The sequence below is a fragment of the Mycotypha africana genome (assembly GCF_025528875.1).
Source record: "Mycotypha africana strain NRRL 2978 chromosome Unknown BDF20scaffold_4, whole genome shotgun sequence".
Classification (NCBI taxonomy): domain Eukaryota; kingdom Fungi; phylum Mucoromycota; class Mucoromycetes; order Mucorales; family Mycotyphaceae; genus Mycotypha; species Mycotypha africana.
The window spans coordinates 1,361,059-1,374,195 of NW_026515728.1; the positions used below are offsets into that span (position 1 = coordinate 1,361,059).

Genomic DNA, 13,137 nt, shown 5'->3' on the forward strand with positions numbered 1-13,137 from the left:
ACAAACCGTTTCAAAGCGTGAACAGTAAACGCATGTTTATAGATGTATAATCCTATTTGTAATATTAAAGTAAATAACCCTTCTTTTGTTCCTATTTCAATACCAGCCGGCCTGCTAACTTTCGCTTTTACGTTGTCTGTTGTAAACATTAGATTCTTTCCTATTTTTGCTCTCTGGGCCGTATATTTTTTCCCTTTTCTTTCAAAAAAAAAAACCCCAAAATTCGTCACTGGTATCTTGGCGGCCCATGAAAATTGGCTGTATTCTGATACGGGGAATAGCCATTAAGTATGGTAAAATAGTAGGGTTATTTATCGTAATTGCTTGGAAGAAAAAAAAAAACTATGATGGATGGGTATAATAGCATTAAAAAGAGGTATATTCAAACTTGAAAGTTTGTTATGAACGACAATTGGAATGCCTATGTATTAACTGAAGGCACAAAGTCTTCTGCCAATAACCACTCACAGATAGTATCCATGAACTGGAACGGAGCAGTATACGCACCGGGGCGTGTTTGGTTCACTTGTACGTAAACGCTAATTTGAGAGACTACATAACATAGGAAAAACATCAACACCCAAGAGAGCCAAGAGAGTACATTTTGAGTTGCCGTCTTTTTGGTGCCGGTCAATAGTTTCTTTGCGTCCTCCAATTCTTCTTCAAGCTGCCTGATTTCAGCAATGCGTTGTTCTTCTACTGCCTCTAAGGCTTTGCTTTGTTCGCCATATTTTTGTTGAAGCATATTGAGATCAGATAATTGTTCTTGTAACTGTTGGAACTCTTGATCAGCCTTTGCTTTTACTGCCACGGATCGTTCCCCCTGTTGTCGTATAATATCATTCAAATGAGCTTCCTGTGCAATTGCTTTCGATTTAGTAGCATGCACTTCTTTCGTCAGGTCTTCATTCGTCTTTTTTAAGCGAGCTATCTCTTCCTCAGCAGCCTTGGAAATTTTAGCGGAATTTTGTTCTTGCTCTAGTAATTTTGATTCCAGTTCAGTGTTTGCTTCTTTGAGCGACTCTAACTGCTTCTTCAGATCTTTTTGAGACTCCATTTCCTTTTGAAGCTCTTCATAAAGCATTTTGGTTTCATCAAACAATTCGCCTGCTTCAGTATTTCCTAATGCCGTCTTTAACTTATTGATCTCTTCGTCTTTTTCTTGAAGCTGCCTCTCTGCTATCATACTTTTTGCTTTATATTCCTCAACCAGCTCTTGTAACTAAAATGAACGGTATCAAGTCAATCTCTCTTTTTTTTTTTTTCTTTCCTTAGTTTTATCGGTAGTTGTGGTAACATACTTCTTTCAATTTTTTGAGATGCTCAAATTCTTTTTGCTTTAGTTCGTTCGAAAGTATTTTTTGCTGTTCCACTTCTAATTCCATCTGGCCCACTCTCTTATTAAACTCTTGTAAACGAGTTGTTAATTCAGCTTTGTCCCTTTTTAGCAAATTCAATTCAGTCAACTACTCGGATAAAGAGGTATATTTAGTCATATTAAGAGCCTATCGTAATCATCCTTTATAGTTCCATTTCTACCTGCTCATAATCAAATTCGGGTTCTTTACTCTGTCGTCGCACTGGTAACAGGAACTATGAACGAGACAGTAAACATCAGATAAATGAATGATAGATCAAGGCTTGGTTATTATTCAATACTTACGTTAGCTGAATCAGGATGATTCAAACTTTCTTTATCCTCAAAAAGACTTGAAGCGCCTGCAGAGGAGAAGGCCCTTGTAGCATCCAAAGGCTGAAAAAGATCATGTCGATTTTGAAACGAATGTAGTAAAGCTCTATTACTTTTGCGTTGTTGTTTTTGTTTTTGTTGATCATTTTCTACATAGTAAGGCTCATATTGTGTAGGATCTTCTACTTCTTCTTCCTCTTCCTCTTCATCATTCATATTGTCATTATCAGTTTCGATGTCCTGGTCGCTGTCTAATTCTGCACTATCTGTGCGTTGGTCGTAGATGGTGCTCGGGACTTCCTTTTTCACTTGGTGTATCAAGCGGTTGAACTCTGCGATTGTCATGTCAACCTCTTGGTTTGCAATGGCGAATCGTGACAAGTGAACAAGTTGTCGGTCAGTAAGAACAAACATGGAAGGATTGATGTGTTCCATGAATTGCAGCCATTCGGCTGCTTTGGCAGTCTTATGCGTCTTTCCTTTGGCAGTACTTTTGAAAAGTTGAGTGATAAGTGCCTCTACTCTATCGTCAGGAAATTGTCGCTATAAAGAAAAAAAAAAAGTCTTTGTCAAACGCGGCCCCTTCCCCTTCTTGTCAAAGTTTGAATTCTTGTTGAGCTGCTAATTACCCTTCTTGGTGTTATTGAGGAGAAAGGTGATTTCGACGCTTGTAACATTTCGACGATCGATGAGTCTCTTTAGGAGATTTAAGGGAAAATGGTAAGGAAAGAGAATAGTTGATTTTTTTTTTCTGCAATTTTGGTACCTTTTATTTCCTGCTTTTTGATTGTCTGATTAAACCTATATTAGGCAAATGATTTCAAAAAGGTTTGCTTTATAAAGTGATTATTTACTATGCATTTGTATTGATTGATAACAAAAGAAGCTAATAGTATAATGAACCCATTTAGAGTGAGCAATAAATGCTGTTCAAGGGCTCATTGTTATGTCATAGATCATTATTCTGATAGATGAGACTGATAAACAGCCACTTTAGTTACTCTTCATATACAAAACTCTAAGCCGCGATGATTCTCTGAACAGTCGTCAAATAGTACATTGAAGGGATGAGACTTACTTTCCTGCTGTAGTATGTATGCGCAGGGAGAATGTAGCATGCATGAGCAGAGTTATGCTGAATTGCTTGTAATAGCTCTATACCTTATTAATTATGGTTGGGCCTCGATTGTTCTTCGTAATTTATGTACGCCTGAATCTTCAATGTAAAGGCTTTCAGTTTCGCATTCCGAAGATATTGCACTGCGGCTATTGTCAAACAGCCTACTTTTGACTGTTGGTAGTTCATTCTGGCAGTTGGTCTTCTTGTTGAGGATGACTGACTGACTTGGGGAGTCTCTACTTTCAAGCATTTGCTTGACTACAGCACCATCTTTCCATCTTTAGTAGAAACGGTGAACAGTACCGAATATTTCGTTGGTTGTAGTTTTCCGAAACATGAGCGGTAAGGTTCCTTTTGCCTATCGTCGGGCTAAATTGCCGGTTGATGCTTCAGAAACAGTAAGAATAACTAAGGTAATCTATTCGAAGCAAAGTCATAAATTGGTTGTATGTGCCTATTGTACAGGACGCTTATGTGAAGCAATGATTGCTATGTTCTCAAAAACTACTTTTGGAAGACGACTGATCAATCGATATCGCTTTCAAATGTACATGGTGTGGGAGATATGTATGCGGAGACATTTTGTTCTTTTTACTAGGAGTCCTATTTTCTTATAATATGTTGGCCCTTCTTTATTTTTTGAATGGATGCTTTACACTTGCTGTATAAAACTGTTTCTTATTGTTCATAATAAAGCCTTCAAAATTCTTCATTTTGTTTATGCTTTACGACGTCATTCTCATTCTAGATGCTTCCTCAGCCATATTTTTCTGATTTTGACATATTATTGCCGATGTTGAGAAAAGAGTTCAACCTCACAGAATTACTCATACTACGTCCAATATCTGCAAACAGTAGCATTATGTAAGATCATTACATAATCAACGTTTAGAAGCCCTCTCCGACAAAGGGTGAATGAAAAAGGGTTCCTGTTTTATTCAGTGTCAAAAGCTAAGACTTTCCCTATATGAAACCTTTTGTAGGGCATATCTTTTTCACACAGGATTAATCAAAATTCGTCGGCGTTCATTTTCTCTTTTTTTTTTTTTTTTTTTTTTTCTTTGCGCTACAGAGAAGCTACCCGAGATTTTCTCACAACCCTCACACAAAAAGAATATAAGAGATCTCTTTCAGTTTGTTATTTCCATCTCTTTTCCGTCATAAAAGAAAACCAAATAGATAAATTGAGAATGGAAAATGACTTTCCTTTGCCTCAGCAGCAACCTTCTTCAAAACAGTTGGATAGTTCACAGAAATTGATGATCACTGACAGTAACAGCAGCAGCGGCAACAGCAGCAGTAGTAGTAGCAGTAGCATTAGTAATGATACTAAACCTGTCAAAAGACGAATTCGAATGGCTTTATCATGTCAAAGGTACAAGGAAAAATGGAAAAAAATAAAAAATTCAAAAAAATTTTCCCCTTTGTTGCACACTTGTATTGTATGCTACCCACTCATTGTTCGATGTCACTTCTCATTCTGTAGATGTCGAAGACATCGCTCAAAATGTTCTCGACAGCGACCAATGTGTGAGCAATGTCTTTTGGCAGGCGTTGAATGTGTATATTTGGATTTGCCCGGTGATTTGGAAAGTACAGCCTTACGAGATCGGTTTCAGGGCTTGGAAGAACAAATCCACTCTTTGACAAATCAATTTAAGCAACTAGAAGACTTGGTGCAAAGTATACCTCAGCAGAAGGAAGCATCTACGAATACGTGTAGAACGCTACCAACGAATACCCTAACGAATACCATGAATATATCAGCTACTATCTTTAATGACACTGATATTCAAATTGGCTCCTTATCCAAATGGAGAATATACCCTTCCACCATTTATAATGGTCTAACCATTGACACAAACATATTTCGCATCACTGATATTTATTCAACTCTGATACAATTTGCAAAAGACAATTCCTCACAACAACAACAACAGCAGCAGCAGCAGCAACCACAGCCAAGTTTGCTGGACAAGGGCGATGCTGGTGGCAGCAAACCTGTTTGGCTTATCAGGAACAAATCTCTCTTCCCGAACGTTAAATTTAGTCATTTCACTAGCCTACGACCTATTCTTTATGAAGATGATGAGGAATATCTGCTGGAGAAAGACATTGTGACGACAACAACGACATTTTATGATAATATCGATGATACGACAGCCACCGCCACCAATATTAATACGTTGAATAATATGCTGTCCATCACGTTGATACAGAAAATCTTTACCTTGTACAAAGATTGTCTGCTTTACGGAGCCCTGCAGCCGTTCGATATCTTATTTAAGGAACTCTTCCTTGTCAATGATATCAGCACTCTTTCACCCCAGTTACAGTTACTCTACGCATCGATTATCGCACATATGTTGCCGCACACTTTTTACTGGCATCCGGAAATTTTCCAGGAATCGACGACGTCGTCGTCTCTACCGTTGTCTTTATTCAATGAAGAAACCTGCATTCATCTGTCTCTACAGTATTACAAATTCGCCAAAAGACTGCTCTCCTCTATCTATTTCGACACGCCAAGCTTGATTACGTGCCACGCCATATGCAATTTGGTCCTGTACCATATGGAGAATGGAAACACGTCCGTCATCTATATCTATTCTGGCATGGCCGTACGCATGGCGCTGTCTCTCCAGCTTTACCGAGAAGATAGTTTGGACTCGATCGTAAAGAAAGAGTGCGAGCTATTTCCCGTAGACTACAAGCCTGCCAAAAACTGGGTGACGGTGAAACAGTATGCGCGGTCACTTTTGTGGTTCATGTATTTCTTGGATACGGCCTCTTCTCATTACCATAATAAGCCTTACGAAATCCATTTAGATGATCATGTCAGTACGACGACTCTGTTCACCACGACGCCAGCGACAGCCGCGATGCGATCGGATCAGCAGCAGCAGCAGCAACAGCAACAGCAACAGCAACAGCAACAGCAACAGCAACAACCATACGAAGATGACGAACAGCATCAGGCTTCCTTTCAATATATCGAATTCATAACGTGTCAGATCACAAGAGAAATCAGGCGTGCATTATTTACTACAGAATCATTGCAGACACCTTATAAAGAAATTGAGTTGATTGAACAGCGATTACTGGAATTTCAAAAACAACTGCCCACAATGGAAGATGTTTTGTCTACCTCATCTTCTGACAATATCTGGAAAGTACGATTTATCAAGCAGTGGATAAGGCATTACGGTCACTGGATTCTGTTGCACCAATCTTTTATACCGACGCCCATCTCCATTCAACGCTGTACAGCAGCAGCTTTTGCTTTGGTAGAATTGTTTACTCACTGGAGCCAATTCGAAGATTGCTATTTTAGACCATGTGTTCACGAATTGAAGCAAGCGTGTGAAATATTGCTTTGGCATGTTGTCTCCAATAGTGACAGTGCTGCTACGACCACGATCGATAGCAAACGTATACCCATCGTAGTCAATACTGAAGCAGCCTTACAAGGCCTAGTGAAGCTTATTCATGTCTTGTTGAAAACTCCTGTGGGTGAAATAGCTAAAACACGGCCTTTTGTACAACGTGTTTTGAAAGCACTCCAAGCTTATAATAACAATAAAAAGTCATGAGCATCAGCCAACGGTCTGTGCATTAGCAAAAACAAAAAAAACGTTTAAACTCAGACTCTGCCCCTTTCATTTTTCTTTCCCATTTTGTTTCAGTCGCGATTAGAGACACGACCTGAAATTTTTCATCGAACAAAAAAAAAAAAAAAAAAAAAAATCGAAAATTGTGCTCTTCGTCTAACAGCTGCCTTCTATAAATTGAATGAGTGGTTTCGTAAGCAATTGTATTGAACGATTTGGATTCAAAAGAATGCAGTCCAATTAAAGAAAAAATCTTTCCATTAGAATTTTATACTGCCAGGCGATGCACGTTATCGTAACGACCATTCGATCAAGAGAAAAACAATAAAGGAATCAAGCGACCACAAAAGCCATGGTAATCATTACAACCCATCGTAACTGGCATGGGATAGATCTACAACATGGAAGAGCTAAATCTTGATTCATTCTATTTGTAGAACTACTCGTAGATAAATACAAACCAACAACTGAGGTAAATGACAGCAATGCTGACGAGTTGAATGGTTCTTGTACAGTCTTTCTCACTTCCAATGACACTGGTCGTCTAATAGACTGAGATCTGTGTACCAGCAGCAAAAGTGACAGAGATAAAGAAAGCCATCAAAACATCAGCTTTATATTCAGATCAGTATCCTACAACGAGATTTATCATAGTGTCAGGGCCCACAGGATGTGGGAAAAGCTCTTTGATTCATCTACTCAGTAAGACGATGGGCTTTGATATTTTGGAATGGGAGAACCCCTATCGTCAGAGCTATAATCCAGAAACATACAATGGCCAAAAATTTGGTAATTTTTTTTTTTTTTTGGTTTTTCTGTATAGATATTAACGACGCTTGGGTAGCCGATCATCTTACACTGCTTTTTGTTCCTGAACGTCTATAGAATCAACCATGACTAAATTTGAAGAATTCATGCACTTTGCTATACGATTCGAAATGCTAAAAGATCCGCAACATACACCAGAAACAAACGAAAAGAAAGTAATTTTACTAGATGATATACCCGATCTAACTACGGATAACGTAAAGCATCACTTTCAGCACATTTTACAAACGGCTCTGTATTCAGATGCACAATTTTTAGTCATTATGACTATCAATGATACCAACGACGCCAAAATCAACAATGCGAACGACATTATACCCAAATGCTTTCATACCCATCCTCATGTTAAGTTTATAAAGTAAGTTTGAAGCTGGGGGAGGGGGGCAGATGATGAGGAGGCATTTCAGACAATAATAGAAGAAAGAAAAAGGGGGGAAAAAATTGCCTTTACATGATAGTCAGTCCACTTATTTGTATCCATTAGACTTAATCCTGTTACTATAGCCAAAATGAAAAAGATTCTGGACAAAGTGATGAAGGAAGAGAACTTGTCCATATCAGATGATACACTAGAAGATTTACTTGTATTAAGCAACGGTGATATACGATTGGCTCTCAATAACCTACAATTTCAAGCTCGCATTCACGATCATCATAGTGTCAAGAGGCTGAAACCGACGAAAAGAAAGAGCAAAAGTAGTCAAAGAGAGTCGAGAGAAGTGAAGCGTTTTGATGAACATGTTGGGCCACTGAACCTATTCCATGCTATTGGCAAGGTTCTCTACGCAAAGCGGTTAGCCGACGGTTCCTACGAATCGGCCCCGGAGCACATTCTTCATAAGTTGCCTGTAGATCATGATTTGTTCATTTCACATCTCCATCAGAACTGCTTGGACTACTTTGATGATAACGATATGGAATCTCTTGCTCGCTGTTTGAGTTATCTGAGTGATGCAGACACTATTCGGTTACGACATGATCGACACGAACCGATGTTGGCAGAATATCGATGCGAAGTGTCTATACGGGGCATGATGACAAAGCCTCCCGCTGCGTCTGTAGGCTGGCGGCCGTGTGAAGCCTTGGAGGATTTTGAAGTGAGGAAGAAAGCACGAGAAACCAAAAGAGAAAAAGACATGGAAGAGTGGATGGCCTCTGTTCAAAGTAGGAACACGACTGCGGACGAAGTACAACGGTTATTAGAAGAGGATCCCGTGGAGGCATTTAGCTCTGATGAATTTGACGACGAATTTGGTGATGGGTCTGATCTACAGGATTTTTTAGATTTTTAAGAGCTGATGGTATGGTTCATGGACATTTTTCGTGAATATCTGGAAAAGTTTTACTTAAAATGGCTCTTTTTTCTTTTTCAACTCGATGTAGGCAAAGTGACGGTTCGTTACCTGTGATGCAGCCATCGTAGGCAAAAAAATGATACAACAGCGAAAATCACCTGTCTATTAGCACTGCTCCTGATAAAGAAAGAGTATAGTCTCACACAAAAATTAGCACACGATGGCAACTATTTATGTCATTCAAAGATGACAATTGCTAAGCAGGTAAAGGCAGTAGTAGCCTTTTTACTTTTAAATTTATTTATTGGTTTAACCCAGTTGGAAGAAGAAAGCATCAAAGCCGTTGGGTCTTTTTTGTTTAGTTAAAGTCAACGTCTTTTTTCTTTTTTTTTTTTGTTTTTTTTTTGTGTAAATAAAAAAAAAACAAAAAAAAAAGTATGAAAGAAAGAAGGAATCAAACAAGTGTGCTCATGATCATCATTATGGCTGATATTAAAATGGTGCTGATTTGCTACATTTACTGTTTACTGGAGGGATCTGTCGATGTTAGTTTTTGCTGTGGTATCATGGATAAGGTATTATTATTACTATTATTAGAGCTGTTGGTGCAGACTGGCGATGCTGAGTATTTGTGCTGTTCCTGTTGATGTTTTGACGTTGCTGTCGTTGGGTAATAAGGTGATCTTGAACTCGATACAGAAGATGAGGATTGACTCACGTATCGGCTTCTTTTCTTTCTGCTATTGTTACTACGACTCCGACTACAACTACTATCGCTGTAACGGCTGTCATCTCTTCTTCTCACTCCTCGCGGTCTCGCTCTTCTGCTGCTACTATGACTATGGTCTTGATAGTAATAGTAGTCAACTTCGTCACCATAGTAATGACGACGCTCATGATATCGCGGATAGGGCGAAGGTGGAGGTGATCTACCTCTGAATACAGGATAATCGTCGTGGGGATAATGGTGGTGACGATGTGGATGATGTCGATGATGACGGTGGTTAGCATATGGGTAAGACGAGGAGGGAGACGGTATACGCGAGGTTTCCATAGATGAACGGTAACTGCTGGTGCTTTCATGTGCAGCGTAGGATCTTCTTTTATGAAGAAACATCTCATCGTCGTAAACAGAGCTGGAAGTTGTCGGTAGTTGTTGTCTTGTTTGAGAAGATTCATTCGTTTCAGAGGGTGCTGTTTTGATAGATATGGAGGAGATGGAAGAGGTCGCTGATGGAAGCACTGTGGTTGTGTTTGAGGATGGAGGTGCGTTTGTTGTTGCGTGACTTCCAGAAGATGATGGTTCTGGGAGCATTGGAAGCTCATTTTCTGCCATTGGAGGCGGTGGAGGGTGAGAGGGCCCTAGACGCCAGGCAGGTCCTGGTGCAAAGCGTGCCCACTGTTTTTTGCGAAATGGATTTCGACGACGGTTGTAAGAAAGGTTAATTTTTTTAGAACAGTGTTTAAGAAAAGTCCAACAAAAAAAAAAAAAATTTGAAATTTTTATCAGATGTTGAAATTATTAAGTAATACCTGGACGCTTAAAGTACATTCTTCGAAACGCCTTCCGTGCATATCACGAAAAGCTTTTTCTGCATCATGTGCATCTTCAAATTCTACAAAGGCATAGCTACGGGAAATGGGTTGTTGTCAAAACATGTCAATTGTTGTCAATTTCTCGGTTTTTTTTTTTCTTTTTCTTTCTTTCTTACGGTTTAGCACGTAAAGATTTTGGAGCTGGAATATCGCAACGTATCAATCTTCCATATCTATAGGTGAATTGTCGTGAGTCTATGCCCCTTTAAGTACGACGATTTTCTGCTTCGTATGGAAATGATACCTCTCAAACTCGTATGCAAGATCCCGGGCACGCGTCCCATGGTAGAATCCCGCAACAAATAGAGTTGTCTTCATTCCTTTTGGTAAGTGTAAAACAACAGTTTGAACTGCAATTGAACGGCGAAGGGAATTGAGCTTCGGTAAAAAAAAAAAAAAAAGTACGGGCAAACAATCAGGGGAAAGGAACGTTTATCACTGTGGAAAGGAGAGTAGAAGCAAGAAAAAGAAAAGAAAAGGAAAAAAAGAGAAAAAAAGAGAAAAGCCAAAAAAAGGTTTAGAGTTAAAAACGCACCAACATTACAGACAGATATAGATATTTGAAATAGATTGATAGTATATGTAAAACATAAAAATACATCATCCGTTTACTTTGAAGCTAAAAATAAGCGGTTTTTTAAAAAAAAAAAAAAAAAAAAAAAAAAAAAGTGGGCATAGATCCATCCTCAATAGCTCTATAATAGCTCGAAAGTGGATCATTTTTCCTTATTGTAATAGGAAGTAAGGAATGAGAAATCTCTTTCCTCTATAAATTTTACCAAGGGTTTGAATAATGGAGTTCTCTTTTTTAATTGTTCTATCGATACCCATTCCCATTCTCCTTTTAGTTTTTCAGGTTCCATCACTTTTAAATTTTTCAAGACAGATTTATCTTTAATGGGGCACCAGACAAAAAGCGTGATATAATGTCTATTTTCCTCACGCATGATACTGTTGACAGCAGTGACAAACTTCATGTCCTCCAGAGGCAAATCCAGATTCGTTTCCTCTAGAATTTCTCTTTTTGCACATTCTTCAAAGGTTTCCCACAATTCGACATGTCCGCCTGCTAATTGGTAGGTCCCATTGCCAATGGACCCTTTACGTTGACCTATTAATATACGAATTCCTTTTTCTTTGGGATCAATGCTGTAAGGATCTTCTGTTTCTTCTTCGTCTTTGTAGGTGACAAAGCAGCCTACTCCAACCATAACATTCTTTTGTTGATCTGGCGTAGGTTTGTCTTGAACAGTTGACATGGCGTTGATTATATAAAAGCGTGCAAAAATGATATTAGGTTTTAAAAAAAAAAAACGGTACTCGATTTGGCACCGTCAGGAAAACAAAAAGATGTAAAGTATTGTGGTACACACCTTTATGAAAAATTTGAAATATCACAACAGTTTCGAGTCACACTAGAGATCTCAAGCTTGACAGTCTCCTCGCTTCTAAAAGCAATAGCTTTGACTGCTTTAATGATACTCTCATGGGAGCTATTAATAATGGTGTGTAATGAAAAGAAACTACACTCCTATATTACGTGTATTTGTAAGAGATGGCAAGTAAGCTTTCGTTGTTCCTTACTCTCTCATTATATAAATTCAATGTTCCTGCAATTGAATAGCCTATCTGTGGCATAACAAGAAATTATTATGTCTCAACATCTGTGTGTTAGTCAGTCTTTAGCTAACCACTAGATCGCTATTGTTCAAAGTCAACAGCTTATCCAGCTTTCTCTTATCAATAATGTTGGCCTTGCTTTATTGATAGGACGATATTATATAATGAGTCAATGGTATTTCCTTGCTATTTTTCATTTAAATAAAAGGAGGAACTCCTTCACCTCTCTACATATCCTCAAATTGACGGGCCAATTCATCCAGCTCGTTCTTTGCATGATTGAGTTTTTCGAGTAATTCTTCATAATATTGCTCCTTTTCGGCCAGTTCATTTTCTAAGTTTTCAACTTTCTTCGCAGCTTCTTCTGCCTTTAAACCAGCATCATTAAAACTAACATTTTGAAAGAAAACATGAGGGATTTCTCTGTTAGACATATAAAAAAAAAAAAAAAAAAAAAATGCGACTTACTCGGAAGAGACAGTTTTCACTTTGGTTTCAGTCTTTTCTAATTGCGCTTCCAAGTTCTTAACACGGATATTGAGGGATAGAATTTCATGATCCTTTTGTGTTTGTTCAAGTTCTAGTGCCTTAATCTTGGCAGTATATTCTTCACATAACGCATTTGCATTTTCGGTTTGCGCACGAAGGTCAGCGAGTTTCTAAAGTGAACATATTGCCATCAAAAAGGGCTGCTCTTTCTAATGATACCACTACAAACTTTGCCTCGCTTACCTCTTTAACTTTTTCCATTTTTTATAGGAATAAGAAAGAAAAGAAGAAGAAAAAGGGAAAGGGGGTGACTTAGGTGTCTTGGTTTTGGTTTTTTTTTTTTCTTGTTTTTAATCATATTCAATACTATGTGCAAGGCGTTATAAAATACGATTGGGTAAGGAGCAATTTTGGTGTAATCCAAACCAAAATAAAAAAAAAGGGCGTTTCATAGTGATCAATAGTGCAAACCCTTATCGTCAAATGAAGAGCTTACATGCCTTTTCAATTTAGGAGAAAATTCAAATATAATATAATACATGTACATATATCAATTAAAAATGATACTACAAAGGTCAAGGAATCATATGACAAAGTTATCTAAGTCGACATATATGCAGTATCTCCGTCGATGCACAGGATCGTGTGCTCCTAATCCAATGGACCAGCTTACGATGCGCTGATGGTCTGTTCAAGTTACACCATTTACTGATAGCTGCAAATGTGAATAATAGATGAATGCATTTGTTATGAAAAGCGGTTTTTTTTTCTTTTTCATTGTAAGATTAAACTGAGATGATTTATCTGTCTTTGTCTGGTTGTCTTTTTGAAAGAAAAAAGACGGTTTTTTCGTTAATCATCACTATCACGAACAGCATAGGCGAACGT

At 38.3% G+C, this 13,137-nt stretch overlaps 6 protein-coding genes across 6 annotated transcripts; 2 read left to right on the forward strand and 4 right to left on the reverse strand.

The window, feature by feature from the left end:
* Nucleotides 1-421: 421 nt before the first annotated feature.
* On the reverse strand, nt 422-2,367 carry BDF20DRAFT_912319 (uncharacterized protein; the record flags this gene model as incomplete). Its single annotated transcript, XM_053083938.1, has 5 exons — nt 422-1,222; nt 1,302-1,466; nt 1,540-1,593; nt 1,664-2,233; nt 2,320-2,367. The coding sequence occupies 5 exons, from the start codon at nt 2,365-2,367 to the stop codon at nt 422-424; spliced, it is 1,638 nt and encodes a 545-aa protein (XP_052937335.1).
* Nucleotides 2,368-4,000: 1,633 nt separating this feature from the next.
* On the forward strand, nt 4,001-6,403 carry BDF20DRAFT_912320 (uncharacterized protein; the record flags this gene model as incomplete). Its single annotated transcript, XM_053083939.1, has 2 exons — nt 4,001-4,185; nt 4,297-6,403. The coding sequence occupies 2 exons, from the start codon at nt 4,001-4,003 to the stop codon at nt 6,401-6,403; spliced, it is 2,292 nt and encodes a 763-aa protein (XP_052937336.1).
* A 133-nt stretch (nt 6,404-6,536) lies between these two features.
* On the forward strand, nt 6,537-8,919 carry BDF20DRAFT_865008 (Rad17 cell cycle checkpoint protein-domain-containing protein). The gene is made up of 7 exons (XM_053080769.1): nt 6,537-6,614; nt 6,686-6,776; nt 6,859-6,893; nt 6,973-7,210; nt 7,307-7,607; nt 7,734-8,550; nt 8,633-8,919. The coding sequence occupies exons 1-6, from the start codon at nt 6,603-6,605 to the stop codon at nt 8,539-8,541; spliced, it is 1,485 nt and encodes a 494-aa protein (XP_052937337.1). The 5' UTR covers nt 6,537-6,602; the 3' UTR covers nt 8,542-8,550; nt 8,633-8,919.
* Nucleotides 8,920-8,940: 21 nt separating this feature from the next.
* On the reverse strand, nt 8,941-10,658 carry BDF20DRAFT_865015 (uncharacterized protein). Its single transcript, XM_053080770.1, has 4 exons — nt 10,385-10,658; nt 10,257-10,313; nt 10,078-10,174; nt 8,941-9,943 (listed from the first exon to the last, which is right to left on the reverse strand). Exons 1-4 carry the CDS (start codon nt 10,456-10,458, stop codon nt 9,062-9,064), a joined length of 1,110 nt encoding a protein of 369 aa, XP_052937338.1. The 5' UTR covers nt 10,459-10,658; the 3' UTR covers nt 8,941-9,061.
* A 149-nt stretch (nt 10,659-10,807) lies between these two features.
* On the reverse strand, nt 10,808-11,830 carry BDF20DRAFT_865016 (NUDIX hydrolase domain-like protein). The gene has a single exon (XM_053080771.1). The coding sequence runs from the start codon at nt 11,397-11,399 to the stop codon at nt 10,857-10,859; it is 543 nt and encodes a 180-aa protein (XP_052937339.1). The 5' UTR covers nt 11,400-11,830; the 3' UTR covers nt 10,808-10,856.
* Nucleotides 11,831-12,647, reverse strand: BDF20DRAFT_865017 (uncharacterized protein). The gene is made up of 3 exons (XM_053080772.1): nt 12,493-12,647; nt 12,229-12,419; nt 11,831-12,150 (listed from the first exon to the last, which is right to left on the reverse strand). The coding sequence occupies exons 1-3, from the start codon at nt 12,508-12,510 to the stop codon at nt 11,988-11,990; spliced, it is 372 nt and encodes a 123-aa protein (XP_052937340.1). The 5' UTR covers nt 12,511-12,647; the 3' UTR covers nt 11,831-11,987.
* Between the last annotated feature and the right edge of the window lie 490 nt (nt 12,648-13,137).

Bases quoted from the DNA above. Each gene is read 5' to 3' on its own strand.
- BDF20DRAFT_865008 (XM_053080769.1), top strand. The intron at 6,777-6,858 runs GTAATCATTACA...TTCTATTTGTAG, and splicing joins AAGCGACCACAAAAGCCATG to AACTACTCGTAGATAAATAC. The intron at 7,608-7,733 runs GTAAGTTTGAAG...TGTATCCATTAG, and splicing joins CCTCATGTTAAGTTTATAAA to ACTTAATCCTGTTACTATAG.
- BDF20DRAFT_865015 (XM_053080770.1), bottom strand. From the start codon at position 10,458: ATGAAGACAACTCTATTTGTTGCGGGATTCTACCATGGGACGCGTGCC. The intron at 10,175-10,256 runs GTAAGAAAGAAA...CATTTCCCGTAG, and splicing joins AAATCTTTACGTGCTAAACC to CTATGCCTTTGTAGAATTTG. The intron at 9,944-10,077 runs GTATTACTTAAT...CGCAAAAAACAG, and splicing joins AATGTACTTTAAGCGTCCAG to TGGGCACGCTTTGCACCAGG.
- BDF20DRAFT_865016 (XM_053080771.1), bottom strand. From the start codon at position 11,399: ATGTCAACTGTTCAAGACAAACCTACGCCAGATCAACAAAAGAATGTT.
- BDF20DRAFT_865017 (XM_053080772.1), bottom strand. The intron at 12,151-12,228 runs GTAAGTCGCATT...TCAAAATGTTAG, and splicing joins GTGAAAACTGTCTCTTCCGA to TTTTAATGATGCTGGTTTAA.